General features: G+C 39.5%; 1 protein-coding gene across 2 annotated transcripts in view; it reads left to right on the plus strand.

The window, feature by feature from the left end:
• Positions 1 to 20163, plus strand: part of tmem132e (transmembrane protein 132E) — a 389634-nt gene that overhangs the window by 332682 nt on the left and 36789 nt on the right. For both annotated transcript variants that reach the window (XM_028466769.1, XM_028466767.1), the window contains exons 4-5: positions 9722 to 9914; positions 18089 to 18232. In XM_028466769.1, coding sequence (XP_028322570.1) covers positions 9722 to 9914; positions 18089 to 18232 — 337 coding nt within the window. The remainder of the gene's footprint in view (positions 1 to 9721; positions 9915 to 18088; positions 18233 to 20163) is intronic.

The raw sequence follows: 20163 nt of genomic DNA on the forward strand, positions 1-20163 counted from the left end.
AAAAATCAAGTGGCGAATTGTTGTGGGGGGGCTGGATGGGCTACCGGCCTATAAGGGACAGCACGTGCCTGAGTTTTGTGTTGTGGCTTGATTGGGGGCAGGGGCCTGAACAGAATTCAATGTGTAGGTTGAACACACTCTTCCTATTGTACCTAATGTTGCTGTTGGAGATGATAAAAAAAAAAATAACAATGGAGATAAAATGATTATATAAAAAAAAATTAAAAAAATGTATTTTTTCTTTTTTTTTTTTAAAATATATTTTATTCGCTAAATAAAACAAACCCACGATTTCGGATATCTACAAATACTAAAGCCTGACACACACATGTTATTAATACTAACTTTGAGTTGTTTAATCCATGCACATGCGAGCTCCTCCTCTCCGCCCCGCCCCTCTCAAAGCTAAAGCTAGCCTGCAGGCCAACACGAGGAAAGTTGTTGCTAGTGGTCATTAAACATGGCATGAAAAACGCAGCAACAGCGCTTGGTAAACAAGGCAACCGGACTTGTTTGCCGCACAAAACGTACCGCAGGGTCAAAAAATGTCCCCATTTGCTTTATACGCACGTCTGAAGCGAAGCCCCACCCACCAGCGACACATCCAACAGATATGCATAAAATCGGGAGTGCGCTCGCACGTCCAAAGCACTTGACGTGCAAATCGAACCGCACCGCCGCAATGGAAAGATTTTGCATCTGTGACACATCTATCCATTGACATTGAATGTAATGTGGACGTACGGACATTTTGTGAAGCATCCGGTGTGTACGCAGCATTATAGGGGAACACTTTGTGTTTGATGATGAAGACCTAAAGCAAAGACACGTCACGTGCAAGAAGTGTTTTGCTTGCGCAAAAGTGAACATACTTGATGTTAGTGTTTGAAGGATTTTATTTATGTTTAAAGAATATATTTTGTTTTTTTTGTACAAAAAATAACTTTTTGGTTGACAAATATTTGTTTGAATAGTCGTGATTTCAATTATGACTAAAATAATCGTGATTATTATTTTTTTTATAATCGAGCAGCCCTACCCTCAGCTCTGTTTCACTGAAAGTGGAGGCCAATAAGCATTGAATTTAATTTATTTTTGTGCTTTGCTTTGACAAACACACCACTCATTACCACTTACACACAACAATACACGCGCACACACAGTGATGAACATGTGAGCCCCAACTCTGAACATCTGCTTTTGTTTACTGAACATTACCTGAGACAGAGGAAATGAGGTGACAGCGTTTTTCCCTCTGCGGCGTATCGTTGATCTCTTCATCATTCTCTCTTCTCGTCTCAGGCTTTCTACTTTTCTTCTTCATCTGATCACACTTCAGTCGACACTGGAATTATTCAACACAGTTTTTTCTCCGCGACCCTTCATGTGGAACATTCCCGTCCTGGCGGCAGTGGCGGCGGCTCGTTGATAACGCCCCACCAAGCAATGCATTATTGATTGCGGTCAACGGCTCTCAGATGAATAATGTTCAGAAAAACGGAGCCTGAAAAGAAGCAGACTGTTTGATGACTGGGTTTGAATCTGATGCTGTGAATAATTCAGCTTTAAAAACAAAAAGGTGTGAGAGCTCATTTCAATCCAAGCTCCGGCTTCAGCTCGACCATAAACATGTTATATACAATATAATGATGTAAATATAAATGCACTCTAATCTCATAATTCCTGTGAGCACTAAAAAAGAAGAGGTTCCTAAGTTTGTCTTTAGTTACTAAAATCTGTCATAACTGTTGTTCGGGGTGTTGCTGGGTGCAGTTTATCAGCCTGGTGGTTGTAAAAGCTCATACATTTACTGAAGCCTGAAATAGCAAATACTCCTACAACTTCCCTTCACTGGCATCACATACGTCATCAACGGCCTTTGGTTAATATCATATTTACTGAGGAATACCAGTATAAACCAGTGAACCAGAAGTGAACATCCCTTTTCACTAATGTACATGTGCATCACAAATGTCCCACCCTTTTTGGAGCTGTCCTCTCTGACAGCAGTGGTAATTTTGACAACAAATTTAGATTTTGTTTAGTCATAGTTTTTTTTAATTATTATTTTTTACTAAAATGCAACTTATTTTCAATAACAATGTACCAGTAGTCATTATGACTATTTCAGTAATAGTCTAGTTTTAGTCAACTAAATGACATTAAGATTTTAGTCGACTACCTGTAAGCCTTAATCAAGAAGAGTCTACACCATATATGGGCTTCTCTTTTTGAAATGAGTGACACAAAATATTGAACTTTTTCATATGTTTTTTTGATATACCTCTACAAGGGAAAGAGAGTTTGGGAGGGTAACAAAATGAGGGATAAGAGCGGAGCCTTATTTGGTTGCATTATTGATATAACGTGAAGTGTGTGTGTGTGTGTAGTGATCAAAGTGGAGAGAGTATCAGAGGGAGAACATCCCACTGCTCAGACATCATGTAGACAAAAGTGAACAGAGGGGGTGAGTGTGTGCTCACAGGAGTGACACAGCCATTTCTCAGCTATGTCACATCGTAAGCTATCTTGAAGTCCCACACATGCCTGTGCGTTCACAGCAGATGTGTAAAAGCCGCTATTGGAGGCCATCGCGCCGCCACGGACCAATGAGACACCAGCGAAGGAGACCCAAACTTGTTTTTTTTTTTTTGTTGTTTTTGTCATGCTTGTGATTGTGGTCGTGTATATTTTAGTTGTCATTTTAAGTATATACTTTCGGGGCGGCTCAAATTTTCCTGAGTGCCGCATGTGGACCGCACACCACCTATTGCGCACGTCTGCCTTGAGTGACCAGCGATCCAAGGGCTGTTATCGAGCGGTTTGTAATGAGCACTTTGATGTAGGAGTGATTTCTTCTCACGTCTCTCACAGAGCAGCAAACAAGAGATGGGGGATAGTTCAAAGTAGTTCTTTGAAGACTGCCTTCAGACTGGAAGCTCTCCTAATTGGACACATTACAGATTGAAAAACAAACTGATAAACATTTGTTTTTCAGAAAGTCCAGACATGTTGAAATAGTCAAATGTCCAACCACCAAATCCCATAAAAGCCCAAGGGATTGTAGACCTTAATTTGACTCTTTGTTCTGCTGTTGCTACTCTGGCTTTTAACTCTCCTTGGAAATTAGTGGAAACAGACTTTGGATCAAAGAAAGATTTTCCCCAGCCCAAAGCTACGGCTAAGGATCTCCCAGAGACTAATGAAAATAAGTCTGGACTTTCCTTAGTGCTGTTTATGCTCTCCTCTCTGTATGAGGCCTTCATTTAGCTTTTCTTCAACAAACGATTAAAAATAACTTTTGTTTTTTAGATTTTTATCAACTTTAATCAAGTTAAAGTAAAGGATTTGATCTGAATTGATTTAAATCACTTTATTTCATCATGAAAGAAATTTTAAAAAAAAATGTGGACGACTGGAATATTGCACACTAAATAAAATGCCTCCAAAAACACACAAAATCAACAAAATGACAATAAAAAAGACTAAAAAAACACAAAATGACACTCAATTCATCTGCAAATTTGTGCAATGCCAAGATTAATCTTCAACTTTCCTTACCCCTCACCAGAAAAGATAGAGAACATGTTTGGAAGGATAATGAAATGGTCACTGCACAGACTGTCAGAAATAGCCCTGAGAAAATACACAAAACGGCACCAAAAAGACACAAAAACACACAAAACAAAACCAAAAACACAACAATGCACAAAACAAAACCAAAAACACACAAAATGACCACAAAAACACCAAAAATTACAAAACAGAATTAAACGAAAACTCAAAAAATGACAGCAAAAATACACTAAAAGCATAAAACATGAAACAACCAAAATACACTAAATAAATCCCAAAAAATCCAAAACAAAATACCACAAAAATTGGTTGCACCACACAATGTATGTATCATCTTGTCTTCATTTACTGTATATCAAATTTAAAGTTTGTCCACACACATGTTCTTCTTTCTGGTCCAGGGTGTGATATTTTTGTCATACAGTTAATTCAGTCTTCTATGTGATTGGTGCCAGAGATCACATGAGCCATTTTACTTTCTCTACACGCAATCAGCTTCTTTACTATTGGATCCCTTACCGGCTTGTCCCTCCTTTTATGCAACAAAAGTTGTTTTGATTGGATACTTTCCTGACTTCCCGAACATTATAGTTTCATTTTTATTTGTTAACAAAAGTATCAATACATATTGGTATTGTTTTTATTCACATGTATTTTAAAATTCTGTCATAATCTTTTTTTTATAAAATCTTGTCAACGTAAACAATGACTTTAATTTTTTGTCAACAAAATTATCAATTAGCATTGGTAAGGAAATCTTTCATAGTCTCACAGGAAAACAGCAGATTTACTGTCCACAATATGAGAATAGATTCATCTTCAAGTTTCCCTATTCCTCACCTGGAAAGATAAGGGATAGGTAAGGTGTTTTGAAGGAATGAAAGAGCCGCTGCATTGAATACATTTTTGAATTATTTATTTTAGATTCCTTTTTTAGAAAACTCTGTCAGTGCCTCTCGTGAAGTTGTTTGAGGGTTTTCCTTTATAAGTCTTTCCACATTCAATCATTCCCACCAAAAAGGACACCTGAAGTTGGTGACGACAACAATTGAACCGTCTCTTTTGACACAGCTTTTCTTTTCATCCACGTCTCAAAGCCAGAGTCAAAACGCGGCGTGTAATTCAGGCTTTATGAACAAAGCCTGGACTCTCTGTGCATGTTTAAACTCCACATGTTTACAGTCACTCCTCTCGCTGTGATGAAAGGCAGCTTGTCCTGAAAGCAGAGTCACTGCTCTGTGTGCATGCTCGTTTTTTCATCCAGCATGGAGGCCAACAGTGGCGTATCGAGCGCCTGCATTCGCTCCGCACTGATGACAGACTCGGTGTGTGGCAGACGGACAGGAGCGTTTGTTTTCACTGAGACAAATAGGCTGAGATCTCATCACGACGGCCCTGAGAGGGTCCTTTTGTGGGCGGACGGCAGCACGGAGAGTTTGATCCGCCTTTCATTAAAAGCCTTTTGCGGCTCTGCTTCTGTGAGGGACAGACGGAGAGTGTTTGGCCTTTCCGACGTAGGTGAAGCTCGGTGAGGAGTGAGACCAAGTCGATCTCAAGAACAATAATCTCATCATGGCGGGAACATGTCTTTAAAAGCTTGACCTTGCATGCCTCAGTATCAATGTTTCTAAAACCACTATTGACTATCTGTATGAGCTTGTTATGTAATGTTATCAAAGCACCAAATCATTGGCCTTTTTGCCATTAATCTCACCTTCTGTTACTCCCAAAGTCAGCTCTATGGGTGCTGACGTGGATATAATGGAGGGAGCACATCACGCCAGGTTTTCTGTCCGTGAAGGATTTATTGACTTACAATGTCTTCACGGTCTTGAGCCTTTCCTATTTATCCGAATGGCTTTTATTGTGTGAACCCAGATAGACCCTGTGGTGCTCTGGCACTGGACTTTTCATGGTTCTCACACAGTCGGCAGAAATACTTGCGTTGAGGCCTTGCTTTATCACCACAGCCTATGACTGTGAAGCAGCCTTTGGAGTTTTTTTTTTAAAAAATAGGCTCAATACTCAATACCTCTCTAACATCTCCTTTTACGGTACATGCCCAGGACCAAACATGTGACCATGGAAGACCGAGCCCTCAACGATGCCTCTTGATAATCTCAAGGCAGCACAGACTGTGGAGTCGTTTGAAATAAGCTTAAAAACTTGTTACAAGATGGAATTACGCCTGTCTTTTCCCCGTGTGTTATTAGTTAGTTATCAGTGGCCAATTGCAGCTTTCGGGCTTCTACTTGTTTAGTGGGAGGGGCTAAAGTTGTGCATGTTAATGCAGATCAAACCGCGGGCGCAGCATAGGCCTGCTGTGCATCCTCTCAAAGAGGAAGCCAGTGAGGTATTTTTTAACAATCCGGTTATACACCAAAAAACTATTGATCGGCTCCAGCAGCTGCTGCTATGAGTATTCAGATGCAATAGGCACAACAAAATATGCAATACCCTTGCTCAAGGTCTGAGCTGCGGCTCCAGGACAGACGGAGAAGGCTGCTCGCTGCGATTAAGGAGCTGTGATTGTTTATTGACAAGAGCTGCATGTTGTTTTCATCCAGACACTGTTCACTATGCTGTCCTCACACTGAGGGGGAGAGTGGCAGCGACTCTGTTAGCAGCTCCTCTTAAACAACTGTATTGTCCCGTCAAGAGCTGATGGGTTAATCAACGATCTGGGTCATAGAGTCAAATCTTTATGCTGACTCACTGGCTGCTGCTTCTAAGTATACAAAGAATGTAAAGTCAGCAAACTTACCTTAAAGCCGGAGTTTCTGAGAAATCTGTTTATGAATTATTCTTTTTAAATTCATAAAAATACCTAACTAGTCTTTTACTATGGGCTACTGCCGGTGGTCATTAATATACATTAATGTATGTGTCCCTCCTTCGTCCTATAGACCCCTATACAAAGGGAAACAATCGCCAACTGTGCACAGCCAATAGGCTTTGATTTCGTGTTTTTGAGACTGTCAATCAAAGTGAATGCAGAATTGTGCACGGCCGCGGGTCACAACAGCAAACAGGTAAATATGATTTTGGCTCTTACCTGACCCATAGACCTATATCAATGCGACCCGATGCAACCTTGTTATGTTCCGCGATGCACGTGCAGAAAAGTAGAGGTGTGGCTTCTGGTAGATTGCAGAAGCAGGGGGGGAACTGGAGCTGTTGAGGGTGGGACATCAAGACGTCCTCTCAAACTCCAGATATCAGCTTTAAAGGTCCAGTATTATGCAATTTTTCACCCATCTCCAATTGTTTCAGGAACCCCAACAACATAGTATTTGAGGTTTATTTTCCAAAACTCTCCTGTTTTCTGGAGTTTTAGCCCTCTGAAAAGTCGCTTTCATGGCCGCTCCTAAGAAGAGGCAGTTTTTTGGGCCTTCATGCATATGCATGAGTAGGCATAAACACCCACTCTGCTTCAGCATGCGTCTTTATCACAGCAGCAGGAGAGTAAATCATTAACAGTCCCTTCCCTCTCCTCTTCACCTCTTCTGACCACAGAAATAGTTTATTTAAGATGATAATCCATTGTTTTGTCCAACCGCTGTGTCGCATTGGGTCACAAACACGTCAGATCATCCCATAAAGGCGATACGAGGCGGTATAACGGCTGCTAAAAGTGAAACTTATTGTGAGCACTTTCAGCTGTCAGCTGTTTCAAACACTCACATGAGCTGCTAGTTGAATGAATAGTCCATTTAAGATGATGGTCCATTGTTTTGATCTACTGCTGCATCGCATTGGGTCACAAATACGTCAGATCATTCCATAAAGGCGATACAAGGTGCTATATGGCTGATAAAAGTGAAACTGATTGTGGGCGCTGTGCTTCGGAATATCTATGTATATACTAAACGTAAAGATATTAACTGTGACATCAACCTGCCTTCGCTGTTTGTTTTTACTTATGAGGTAGTTTGAGAGGGAGGAGCTCACATTCTTATGTAGGATAGGAGGAGCCAGGACTGTCAGGATGAGGAGTTTCCACCTTTTGACTCATAAGGGGGACTTTTTATAAAATGTGGAATAACAAGGGAGGGAGGAAACAGAACTTTTTCAACTTTGGCCCTCTGAATGAGGCTAAATGAATGTATATCACTGGAGCAAAACCATTATAGAATGAATTTTTCATATGACTGTCTGTTTAAATATGATGAGTTTAAAGGATTCAGATGAACCACTTCATTTGCTGAATTAATTTAATTAGTGAGTCTGATTAACCTTAGTCCATACTAGCACTATTCCCAACCCATGAGTTTAATTCCTTTGCTGTAGTTGTTCATCTTCTGCCTCATTTTATACATCAAACAAACCAAATTCTGTATCTTAGAGAAAAGAACGCTGAGAGGAAGTTTCCTTGAGCGTGAACTCTGTGTAATCTCTGATGTATGAGCAGAGCTGCTTTAGCATATGTAAATCTAGAGATTAGCATTGAGTGAAGAGCACATATTGGAAAAGAAACACTATCTAACAGAGAGGATGCTCTGCAGACTGCAGGGCTTCCCATATACACACAGATTTTTCTCTCCAAGCCCAGGGTAACTTGAAGGGAAATTTAAAAAAATAAATGCGAAGTGAGTTGACAGCTGACTAAATGGCTGGTTTAAATTTTAAACACTACCCTGTAAGCTGTTACATCCTCAGAATTAAACGTGTTGCTGAAGTTTCAAGTGGCTTGGCCGGTGTAAGGTATTTGTTGGTGCGTCAGCTAAATGGTGACAAAGATGACAACAGAGGTGCTCCTATCAGCCCTTCAACAGGTCTCGGTTAAGATTTTTAGAATATAAAAATACATATAGTGCATCTGGAAAGTATTCACAGCGCTTCACTTTTTCCACATTTTTTTATGTTACAGCCTAATTCCAAATCGGATTAAATTAATCTCTTTCCTCAAAAATCCTGGAAAAAAACCTGCTCCAGAGCACTCATGACCTCAGACTGGGGAGTTTATTTTTCAGCAGGACAATGACCCCAAGAACACAGCCAAGATCTCAAAGGAGTGGCTTCAGAACCACTCTGTGAATGTCCTGGAGTGGCCCAGTCGGAGTCCAGACTTGAATCACATCTGAAAATGTCTGTTTACAGATCTCTCCCATTAACCCTATAGAGGTTGAGAAGTACTGCAAAGAAGAATGGGCCGAACTGCTTAAAGATCAGTGTGCTAAGCTTGTGGCATCATATTCAACAATAGTTGAGGCTGTTATTGCTACAAAAGGTGGATCAACATAATATTAAGCACAGGCTGTGGATATTTATTTCAATTGTATTATTTGGTTTTCTGTTTTTCAGAAATTTGAAAAACTTGAAATAAAAAGTGTTTCACAGTGTCAATATGGGGTATCTAGTGTAGAATTTTGAGGAAAGAGATTTCATTCAATTCAACTTTATTTATATACGTAGCACAAATAAAAACATAGTCATCTCAAAGCGCTTAACAAAATATAGTCCATAGTAAGAAAGAAAGAACCCAACAAGATTCACATGAACAAGTAGTCAGACATAAAATCTCAAAAAAGCCTTTATGTGGCCGAGCTCGTCACATTCTCAGTGAATCGTCACATGCTCTATCCTTAACTTTTGAGCTGCTGTCTTTAGGATGTAGGTTAGGCTGTCCATCCTGTAAGACCCAGAGAAGGAGGGTGACATTAGTCCCCAAAGCTGTTGTCCTCGTGAACACTAAAGGGTTCAAATAATATGACTATTTTTTTCACTACAGCTTGCCTGCAATGGACCTAAACATTTGTTTAAATATACAGTATATACTTTATTTATTTGTATTAATTTTTATTTTTAATAGTTTTGCACTTTATCATTCATTTGCACATTTTCTCTATGTAGTCTTGTTTGTTTTTCTGTGTGTGTGTAATTATTATTAGAGTTTTTTTTTTTTTTTTTTTTTAATATGCCGCTCTTTGCCTTTCTATTTACTCATAGTATTTTTTGATTCTGATTATTCAGGCAATGAGGAGTGCAACATTTTATTATTTTTTATTATTACAAAATTATAATTATTATTATTGTTTCTGCGTATCAAGTTAAAGAGCTGCTTCTATAGAATCAGTGATTTTGGGCAGCTGAGAACAGTCAAAGTGCTTTATGGATAAACTTACTGTTTGTGATGTTTCCACAGTGACTCTCTGGGGAACGTGGAGGTGATGCAGCTGGACTTTGAGATGGAGAACTTCACCAGTCTGTCCGTGACGCGGCGCATCAACTGGAACATAGACTACAAAGGTCAAACGCCGCTGCCCGACGCAGAGAAGGTGGTGACGGAGCTGACGGTGGTGCAACGCGACATTCAGGCCATCATTCCTCTGGCTATGGTAAGAATACACACCAACAGTCTATTAATATTACTGGTTTCTCAGTAATACTGATACAAGTAAACAGTATAACCAGATTGGGTAATTTCCTGCCTTTTGGGCAGTTTACATCATTTTGCAGGCAGAGAATGACTCAGTAAACGTCTGTGAATAAGGCAGTAACTCTAAAAGAAAAATTATCAGTTTTGACGTAATTTTAGGGACATTGGTCAGTTTTTCGGTGGGGAATTATGAGCTTTATCTGGCGAAACTGGTCATCAGTGTACTGGTAGGGATAAAGTTTGAGTTTTTTACTCAAATACATTAAACTTTCAAAGTGTTTGGACATAAGTTTATACTGTAAATGAAAAAAAAAAAGTCATTAGGGCCTAAAGTTTCTCATAGTAATGAATATTTTTCTAACCACAAGATCATCAGATGGTCTGATCATCATAATATTGAATTTATTTTTTCGTGTGGCAGTGAATGCCCTACAAGTGCACAATAGTTGTAAAGTGCTGTTGTAGAACTGTATAAAGCTTTGTGCCGTCAAGCTTGTGAAAACGTGGGGGTGTCTGGAATAGTCATCTTTTTTATCTGTAGCGCTGAGATTTTTCCTAATTTGTGATTTGATATCAATTAGAAAATGGGAAATATCACTTATGCTGCTTTGAGACGCCTCAGCAACAATTAGAACTGCAGCTTGTTGCGCATCCATATGTCCTGGAGGTCATATAGCACTTTATTATTACCAATGTTGTTCCGTAGTGTGTGAGGAGCAATAACTCTTCGTTAACTGTCGAGTATTTGCATAATCGCGGTTGTTTCTCGTCCAAGGCTCTGTTAAATGGGCTTGAGCTGCAGTTATGACTTTGTGTCGTGCACATCTGTTGCAACATAAGGTTCACTTAAAGTCTGTGCGTCTCTTTGACGTTTGGGGATTGTGTGCATGAGAGCAGCTGAATCATATTTTGTCACATTTTAATTTTCATGCAGGAGAAAGAGCGTCAGCGCTGCCTCTCAGTGTCTCGTCACTACCGTTAAGTTCCTGCAGACAAATGACTTCCAGTGGTTGGTAATAACAGGAACATTGACAGCGTTGTTGTATAAAAATTGTGCTAGTCTTTTATTTTGAAAGGTTTTCACAAAAAATTATTTATGATTGCGATAACTCATATATCCTCAATTGGTCCAATAATTCTTGCCATTATAACCTCATATCTGCTATTTGCTAAGCTAACCAGTTAGGATAGCAGAGAGAAAACATCTTCTAGTTTTCTTTCCCTCACCTGAAAAGACACAATCAAAGGATGACGATTGAAAGGAATATGAAATGGCCGCTGTCAGAGAAATTGCTAAAATAATGTACAATACACAAAATCACCCACAGAAAAACAGACAAAACATCAACAAAAACACAAAATACCAAGAAAAGTTTACAAAATGACTCGAACAAGACACAAAACAACAGAAATACACAATAACAGACAAAACCACAAGCAAAATACACAAAAACAGACAAAACAAAAACTGAGGGACACATTGGCTAAAGAAAAAAGACAAAACAATATCAAAAACTCAACAACACATTCAGTCTCACAAATATTCCCTGAGGAGTCCTATAAATATTGCTGTTGTGGGGCAATTAGCATATATGTAAACTAGTGATGATTACTGATGTTTACAGACTTTCACACGATGAGCCAAGTGTTTGATTGAGCCATTATTTCATGACATCAAACACGAACAGGCCTGATGTCTTCAGCTTTAGCGAGCATCTTACAACATGAGCTTTTCTGATTTCAGCAACAATCAGCTGAAAGTCATGCATTTTATTTATTTGTTGGCGTTAGCGACAAATGCTAATGTAGCAGCACCTCTTTTAAGTTTCTGCAAGCTGGTAATTTCATAGGTAAGAGCTTGCCACATCATGGAGTAAGGCCACATGATTTTGTACTAACACTATATATATATATATATATATATATATATATATATATATAAAACCCTAATTCTCTTACTTTTCAAATTGTATTTTTTTAATTAAATCGAAAAGCACCTGGCTTTAAACATGTTTTTGTAAGTAAACACTGCCATTGCTGCTTTACAGTAATGCAGTAATGGAGGGAAACGATGACTCAATTAGAGTGCCCAAAGCGGCACATGTTTAATTGTGAAGTGTTATACCAACCAGATGCTCGGCAAGGATTCACTTCAATGATATTTTACCCCAGAGTCAATATTTAGAAAGGTGAAGTTTATAGAATAAAAGCTGGCTCTTTCACAGCTTTAAAAGTAATTTAATAATACATTATTACAGTAAGCTAATCCCATTTTGGAATAAAGTTATTAGCTAATGCTTAAATGTCACTGGTTTGTGTCCTGCATGGGCTTATGTTTTCATTTGTAGGCAGTTTTACATTAATTATGTCTGTAAATTGACTCTATAAATAATTTTGTTTTTTTTAAATTTTGACGCAGTGTTATCTGGATAACACTGCTGCTCAAGGCAATGACTTTTATATATAACTGTCACTAGAGTCATTGTGTTTCTTTTTTGTATTTAATTGTTTCTTCGTACTTTTTTCTGCTCATCAGAATTGAAGGTGGAAAGTGCAGGATAATTATGCTGCATTATGCCGTATTTCTAAGTTTTATACCTTTTACTTTTTTTTTCGTGGAAGATTTTGCCATTTGTTTCTAACAAGGATTTATACAAAATTTACATCCAAGATAACCTACTTGCGTCAAAGAACAGAGTCATTGTTGTGGCAAGGTATAAACAAACGTTCATTCATTTATTTTGCATTTTAAAAAGGCGTTCCACTTGCTGCAAAGTTCCACTGGCACAATAACCAAAATTTCCATGAAATTGTTTTCAATTTGGTAGAATAAATCAACTATTGTAGAGGTGCAAACATCTCCAGGAAACCTTCACGTGTGGTTCAGATTCTGACTGATTTAATTAGTGTTTCCTGCCACGCACTGAAAAGGTGTTAAACAGTCATGCTGATGACAGCAGGGACAAAGTAAAGATGCGGTGAACCTTTGGGACGTGACAGTTTACTCGCGTCTCACTGCACAGCAGCAGCAGGGACACTTCCATCATCAACCTGCTCATTATTGTGCCTCGACATCCTCCATCTGCTTTAAACACCTTCCTGTCCTGATTTTACTGGCTGTCAGCCGCATTCGCTGACAATTAAAAGTGAATACGAGCATGCAGATTAACACAAAGCATTCAAGTGCCAAAGTTGCAATAGTACGACGCAGTGCAAAACTTAAAAATGATAATTCAGCTTCAGTTTTAAAATAAAAGCTAATCAGGAAGTGTTTAAATTCAATCTCTTACAAAAATAATGGCCTCAAAGGCAGCTAGAGCACTGTGTGATGGGTCTCCAACATTTCATGGGACACAACACAATGAGATTTATTTATTGTAATTTACAATACGAGTTTATATCCGACCATTTTAAAAATTCAGCCTTTGGAAATCATCAAATATTAACACTAATACCAACCAGGCCTTTTGAATTGTATTAAAATTTCTTTTATTGCTGTGTTTGATGGAGTGCCTCAAAGCTTAGTGCTGGGTCCCACTTTATTTCCTGCACACATTAATGATTTAGCAGCAAAGGAGCCGCTATAAATACAATCGTAGGCTCTTTAGTTAAACTGGGTTTTAAATCAAAGCCCAGTTGCTTTTATAGAACCCTTCTGGGAAGCCTATAAAGAGCTATTGAAGCTCAAAGAGCACATTAGCAGCATTTAGAGATGGTTACCTATACATGGAGATGTTTGGATTCATTTATTGATTTTGCACTTTCATATTTTTATATTCCTCTTTCTAATTTTGTTTCGGCTCGGTGACCAATCCCATTGTGTCTCTGACCATCATTGTCTTCATCAGGATCTTATGGTTGAACACAGTAATGTACACACAGTGAAATTTTAGCACTAACAGAGGAGACTTTTTACTACATGTCAACTATAGATAGATACCCCTCATTAAATTTAACTGGCGTTAAGTTTTGAAAAGTTTGTCACCACCTCCATAAAGTAGCTGACAGGACAACACTGGGCTTATCCTGAGTCATACTCTGTCTACCAACGAAAACAAAATATACACAAAAAACATTAAAAAAAAAACTCACACAACAATGGAGAAAAAAACCCACAAAAATAAACAAAATGATAAGTAAAGCATGCAACGGATATCAAAAAGGCTTAAACAGCAACAAAAAAAGCACTAAACAACTAATATAATTAAACAATTTGGACCAAAAAACACAAAATAACAGAAAGTTACAAATCAACTCTAATAGACACAAAAACAAATGAATGAGAGCCCACTCACGGCGAGTATTGATTAGTTGGCAGGCTCATTCTGAGATGCACTGATTTTGCAGTGAAACTCACTTAAAGCTGCTGCTGAGTGACTCTAGAGTGATGTTTTAAAACCACAGGTACTCAGAAGTAAATCATTAGTTTAAATTGACATCAGTTTACCTGCTGAAATGCGTTTTTTTTACGGTGAAAGGTTTGCTCCCTTTGTCTTGTAGCAGACAAATCAATTTGACCTCTGAACAGTGATGATAAATAACTGATGGATCTATTTATTTTTGTGCACATAATATTCATTTTTTCCTCTAAACTCAATAACAATACTCTAATTCGGCAGTTGAAACGTGTCCACGTGAGTTTTACTTCAACAGTGGCACATAAATGAAGCCCTGACTCAACCCTTCTGCTCATTAACTAAGACTTCTCATCCTCGTGGTATCAGTGAAAACCGTAGGCGAATTTAAGTTACACTCTTTATACTCTGCGCCCTCATTAGAGCACAGTTGTAATTTAAAACTACTATTCTAGAGTTATGGAGTCAGATAAAATTTCCATTGCTTTAAATCTCCTCTTGTAGCATAATGTAATCCCCACAACAAGCCCGCATTAGGAGCAGCTTTGTACTACTGGGTGCTTTAATTGGCTATTTGCATTTAAAATAAAGAATATATGTTGATGGCAGTGACAACGTTCATCTCACTGTATTCCAGCGATTGTTGTTTTATTCAGCATTGTACGCTTCTTTCAGGATTCATTTGAGTTTTATTCCTGTTTGATATTCAGATGTTTCACCACACTGAGATATTTAGGGCGGCCGTGTAATGAATGCGCTCTCCGAGAACTCCAACACGAGTAAACACTCGCCTGTGTGGGCGTTTCAATTATAGACAGGAGATAGAAGTCTCAATGCTATGCTAATTACCCATCATCCCTTATTAGGTTTGACTCCAAAAGGTTGCTTGTCATTCACTAGCACACTGTGTGCTGTGCAGGTTTAGGTCCAGTAAAGTAGCTTTTCATGGCTTTTTAATCTAAAGTATTTCAATAATACATGCCTGTGTCCGTCACTGACCGCGGGCAACAGCACACACACACACACACACACACACACACACACGCACACACACACACACACACACACACACACACACACACACCCGCAGCGCGGAACAGAGACAGCTCTAAAGCAGACACGTCATCCTCCAAACTTTTCCCTTCTGACAGCGGTTCTGGGTGCAGACAGTTAAATACCATAACCTCTCCTTCCTTCCCCAGTCATAGCGCAACCAAGGGTGCACACTTGGAAGCTCTAGTTGTTAAAGTGCAAACATTCAAAGCGCTCTTACCTGCAGTCGTCCCATGTAGGGATGAGGAAACGGGGCACATTACTTCCGCCTTTTTTATAGTTTATTGATACCACTAAATGGTCACATGATGTGGGTAATTTAGATATTAATTATTCCTGGGGGAAAATAAGTGTTATTTGGGGTTTTGATTGAATTTAAAATAGGTAATTAAAAAACCTATAAATTAATGATGGGGATGACAATGTGTGGAATGGTTTATTTAGAAGAAACTATTCTTTGGGAAAAATAGATCATGAGATTGATGACGCCCAGTAGGAGGGGCTTTTACTTTAAATACAGGCTGCTATGGCCTAGTGGAGGGAGTTGGTTCTGGGTTACAGAGCAGGTAACACCAGGTGATGACAGAGTTGGTCTGATGAGTCACAGAAGGACTCTATTCAACTTGTTTTTTTGTTTGTTTTTGTTTCATTGTATCTATTGTAAATAGTATTTTCTCATCATTGTTTTTTTCCTGTGCTACACCTTTGGAGGCCGGCTGTAAATAAATTCAACATCACTAAAATCTTCTGACTACGCCTGTGTTTTGCCCACTCTTTGGAGTGTTTTTGGGAGGACCCCACGACAGCCTGATATTAACATAATAATCTAATATCAGTACATGTTGATGCTTTATTGGAAAACCAATATGTGCAGCTCAGATTTTGGAGGTAATGGCACCACTCAGTGTTGGCTTAATGATTTTCCTCATGTGGAGTTTCAAGATTTATTTTTAACCCTTTGTATTGCTGTAGTTACCCATGGTGCACGGCAAGTTTATGTTCTTGAATTTCTGAAAGTACAAAAATACATGCCTGTAAATGTGTACATAATGTCTATTCCTACTGTTTAATGTGTTATTTAGTTACTGTGATGTGTTTATAAGCGTGACGCTAATTCCATTAGCCCGACAATGGGATTTCCTCTTATAGATTAGAATTTTTTACTAATCTGTTCACAGCTTTTTAATGTTGGTAACGGTGATTATTGTAGGATGTTATGTAAACAGTTGTTTATTGTGCGTTTGATAGTTTGTCATTTTGAGGTGAGAATAAAAACAAATCGGAAAAAAAAGCCTGTTTTATTTCATATTGGTTGAAATAAAATTAGGAATTAAGTGCTACGTAGTATTGGTGTATCAGCAAATAAGTTCATATTGGACATTCAGGGGATATGGAAGTGTCTCTTCATTGGGGAATGGAGAGGCACCATAACAGGGTGGTGGGTAACTTCACACAATTGGGCCTGTCGGGTGGGGGCCCGGCCCCTCTGTTGATGGCTGGGCCGCTGTGTGAGGATCAGTAGGGTGCGGTCAGGCGTGGCGGGATGCGCTGGGTGCTCGGCTGCTTGGGGCTTCCTCGGATGTGTGTGTGGGGGCGGTGGCTGCCTCTCGGCCTGGGATCTTGAGGGCGTCTGGGGGGTTGCTCGGCCGTGGGGGGGTGACCTGGGGCTCCCTGGCCCTCACTCTTTCTGCTGGCCTGGCTGCATCTGCGGGCCCGGGGCAGTTCCTGGGTTTGCAGTAACGGTTTTTGCACATATACTGGTATACGATGCACTGGCACGCCTTGGGATGTGGGATAAAACTCATACTGGGCTTAACTTTAGACACGTTAATCCCAAATACCTTTAGGTACTACCACTCACTCATTCCCCCTGTCCACAGCCACCACCATTATAGCTAAGCTTCACACTATACTGGCTTGATTACACAACATAATAAGCACAATATATTCTACAACTTCACATCTCACCCTCACTGTATAACAATCTATTCTTCCCCACCCTTTTTATTTCCTATCTTGAGTCTCTCCTCCCTGCTCCCTTTACCCTCCCCCTCCACTTAGGTGTAACACTGCTCTCCCTTTTTATATCCTCCCTGTAATGAAAGATTTCTTACCGTTCCTTAGGGAGGGCTGGTGATGGTCACAATTAAGCAATAAAATAAATCAATTTCTTTTATTGCAATAACAAAACATGCGTTGCTGTCTCATAATGATTGCACTTCTTGTAGTGTTGACCTTTGACAGCATGTGCAGACAAGGGAAAAAAATAAATAAATAAATCCATGGACATTCCAAAAATATCAATCGCCTTTGGTGTCACAAGTAATAAAAACTAGCATATTTTCCTAAACAGAATAATTTCTAAATCCAAATTGGCACAGCCTTCTGCTCAACCTGGACAGACTCCAGCATGTCTAGAGCTTTGCTGCCAAGGGTCTTCACCCCAACAAATTCACCTTCCCCAGTCCCCAGTCTTTGGCACCTTTATTTTTGGGGTCACGTGCTGAAAAGGTTGAGAACCATTGTATTAACCCACTAGCTGAATTACTGAGTGAGCAGCCTGATAGCTGACTTAACTTTCTAATAGTAGACACGTTTAGAATCCGCTAACAGTGCTGTCAAACATACAGGAGCTGATCATCAGGATATTTGTATGCAAACACATCTCTGAGACACCTCTCTGTGTTTCATGTTTAACCTTGTATGTTTGTTTTTTCCCTCGTAGGACACCGAAATCATCAACACAGCCATCCTGACTGGCCGCACAGTCGCCATTCCTGTCAAGATGGTCTCCATAGAGATGAACGGGGCCGTCACTGATGTCTCCGCGTTCGTGCAGTGCAAGTCATCCAACGAAGACATCGTCAAGGTACTGCCAGCACAAGTACATACATAGTATACTTCAGTAAAAGTAAAAGACTAAATTCCTATTTTGTCCGTATTTAATTCCCCCACCCCCTGAGATTTCCGCCTATAAGCTTAACTCAGCATGGGGTGCAGGTTGGCCGAAAAAACTCTCACCTCGTCATGTTTCTCTCTCATGTTGTTGTTAGCAGCAGAAAACTGTTCCTGTAAACGCTTCTGACGCCTCAGAGCAGACACCAACGACACCTTTTATGCAGATTGAGCAGAAACAAAAGAACAAAACACCCAAAGGTGCCGCTTCTTGGATACAACTTTTAATTCTCTGCCAGTGTGTTTTTCAACAAAAATCACCATGGAAACTTATTTAAAGAGCATTTACTGATTATTATGAAGGAGAAATGCAACAAATACATTAATAAACGAGATGCATAAAGTGACATCATACACTGTATCTTACCTTTGCTGTTAGAAGGTGAACAAAGGAGAAAGCAATTTATCTGTCAAGCATTCACCCAGATTGATGACCTGTATATATCATCTGGCCATTCCAAAGGTTACGTCTTCACACAGAACGTGATTAATGTGTATAATATGTGTCTGATTGAAGGTACAAACTCCTGTGATTGTAATTGACTGGGATGATAGTAACAGCGTGGTCACAGCTTCCTGCTGTTGAAGTAAAGTCTCCTATTTATCTAATCTGTGAACAAACTTCCTGATATTCCACTCAGAGATTCCTGCTTTGCATCCAACGTTTGTTTGTTTGTTTGTTTGTTTGTTTGGTGTCCTAATACAGTATATCAAAGTTTAAATAAGGTTATACACATGTGATGGTCACACTGATGATTAATGTAAAACAGTGAGCCGAGAACCATCTGTAGGGGCTCTTAGAGCCAATTAGTATCCTTATTGAGCTGTACAGGGAGTGAGAGCAGCATCAGATGATTGTATCTGAGGCCGTCAGCCAGGATTAAATCACCCAAACACATGGAGCTGCTGGAAAAATGGCATCTTAGGCCTGAGGCTGTGCAGCTGTGATTGCATTTGCTCATTGCACAGACAGCGATCAGCCTCACAGTCAACTTATACCCATAGATATAGAAACATAGATAGGACACATTCGGTATCCAGCCTTTGTTTTAAATGAGCCGAGCCAGCGGCCATCTTACTGTAGACTAACTGCTCACAGCATCCAGCGTTGTGCATGGAAACAAACAAGGGCTGCGTCCGAATAGTCCCTCCTATCTCCTTTCCACTTTTCCTTAACTCATTCACTGCCAGCCATTTTCAGAACGGCTACCTACCTCACTGCCAGCCATTTTAGAGCATTTTGACAGATTTTTAAAGACCCACATATTATTTTGTACTATAACAAACTATTAGAATCTGAAAGATTAGACTTTACTTTCATCAGAATTTTAGTTTTTAGCTTGTTTCATTCTTCCGTAATCAGCAGTTGAATAGAGGCAAGTTTCACACAAATCACCAGTTCCTGACAAAAAGCTGAGAAAAAAGGCTTTTCCTGAAAAAGTTTTTTTTTTTGCTTTAGTGACACCAACATTGGTTTCCTTCTATATAACAACAAAAACAACACAGAGCTTTGTTGGCAAAATTGTTATTATTTTGTCATCTTTGTCAAGAGTTGAATGGCTATCTCACTGTTTTTTGCCGGTCCTCTAAGTTTCTCCCCCTCCGTTCCCACACACGCCACTTCCTCCTCCTCCCAGACATGCAGAGTCAACCCACTTTCCCTGGTTTGTTGATCGTTTTGTCTCACGATGGCAACACTCAATAGTCCAGTTAGTTCCACACATGCTCTGCAGTGTGAGCTGCTGTGAGCCTTCTTCTCTCGTAGCCCCATCATCCAAAGGTGCGCTCCTGCCACCTCCATACCACCAGTTGGTCACTACATCTTAGTACAAGCCTGATATTCAC

Source organism: Gouania willdenowi, chromosome 14, assembly GCF_900634775.1.
Source record: "Gouania willdenowi chromosome 14, fGouWil2.1, whole genome shotgun sequence".
Classification (NCBI taxonomy): domain Eukaryota; kingdom Metazoa; phylum Chordata; class Actinopteri; order Blenniiformes; family Gobiesocidae; genus Gouania; species Gouania willdenowi.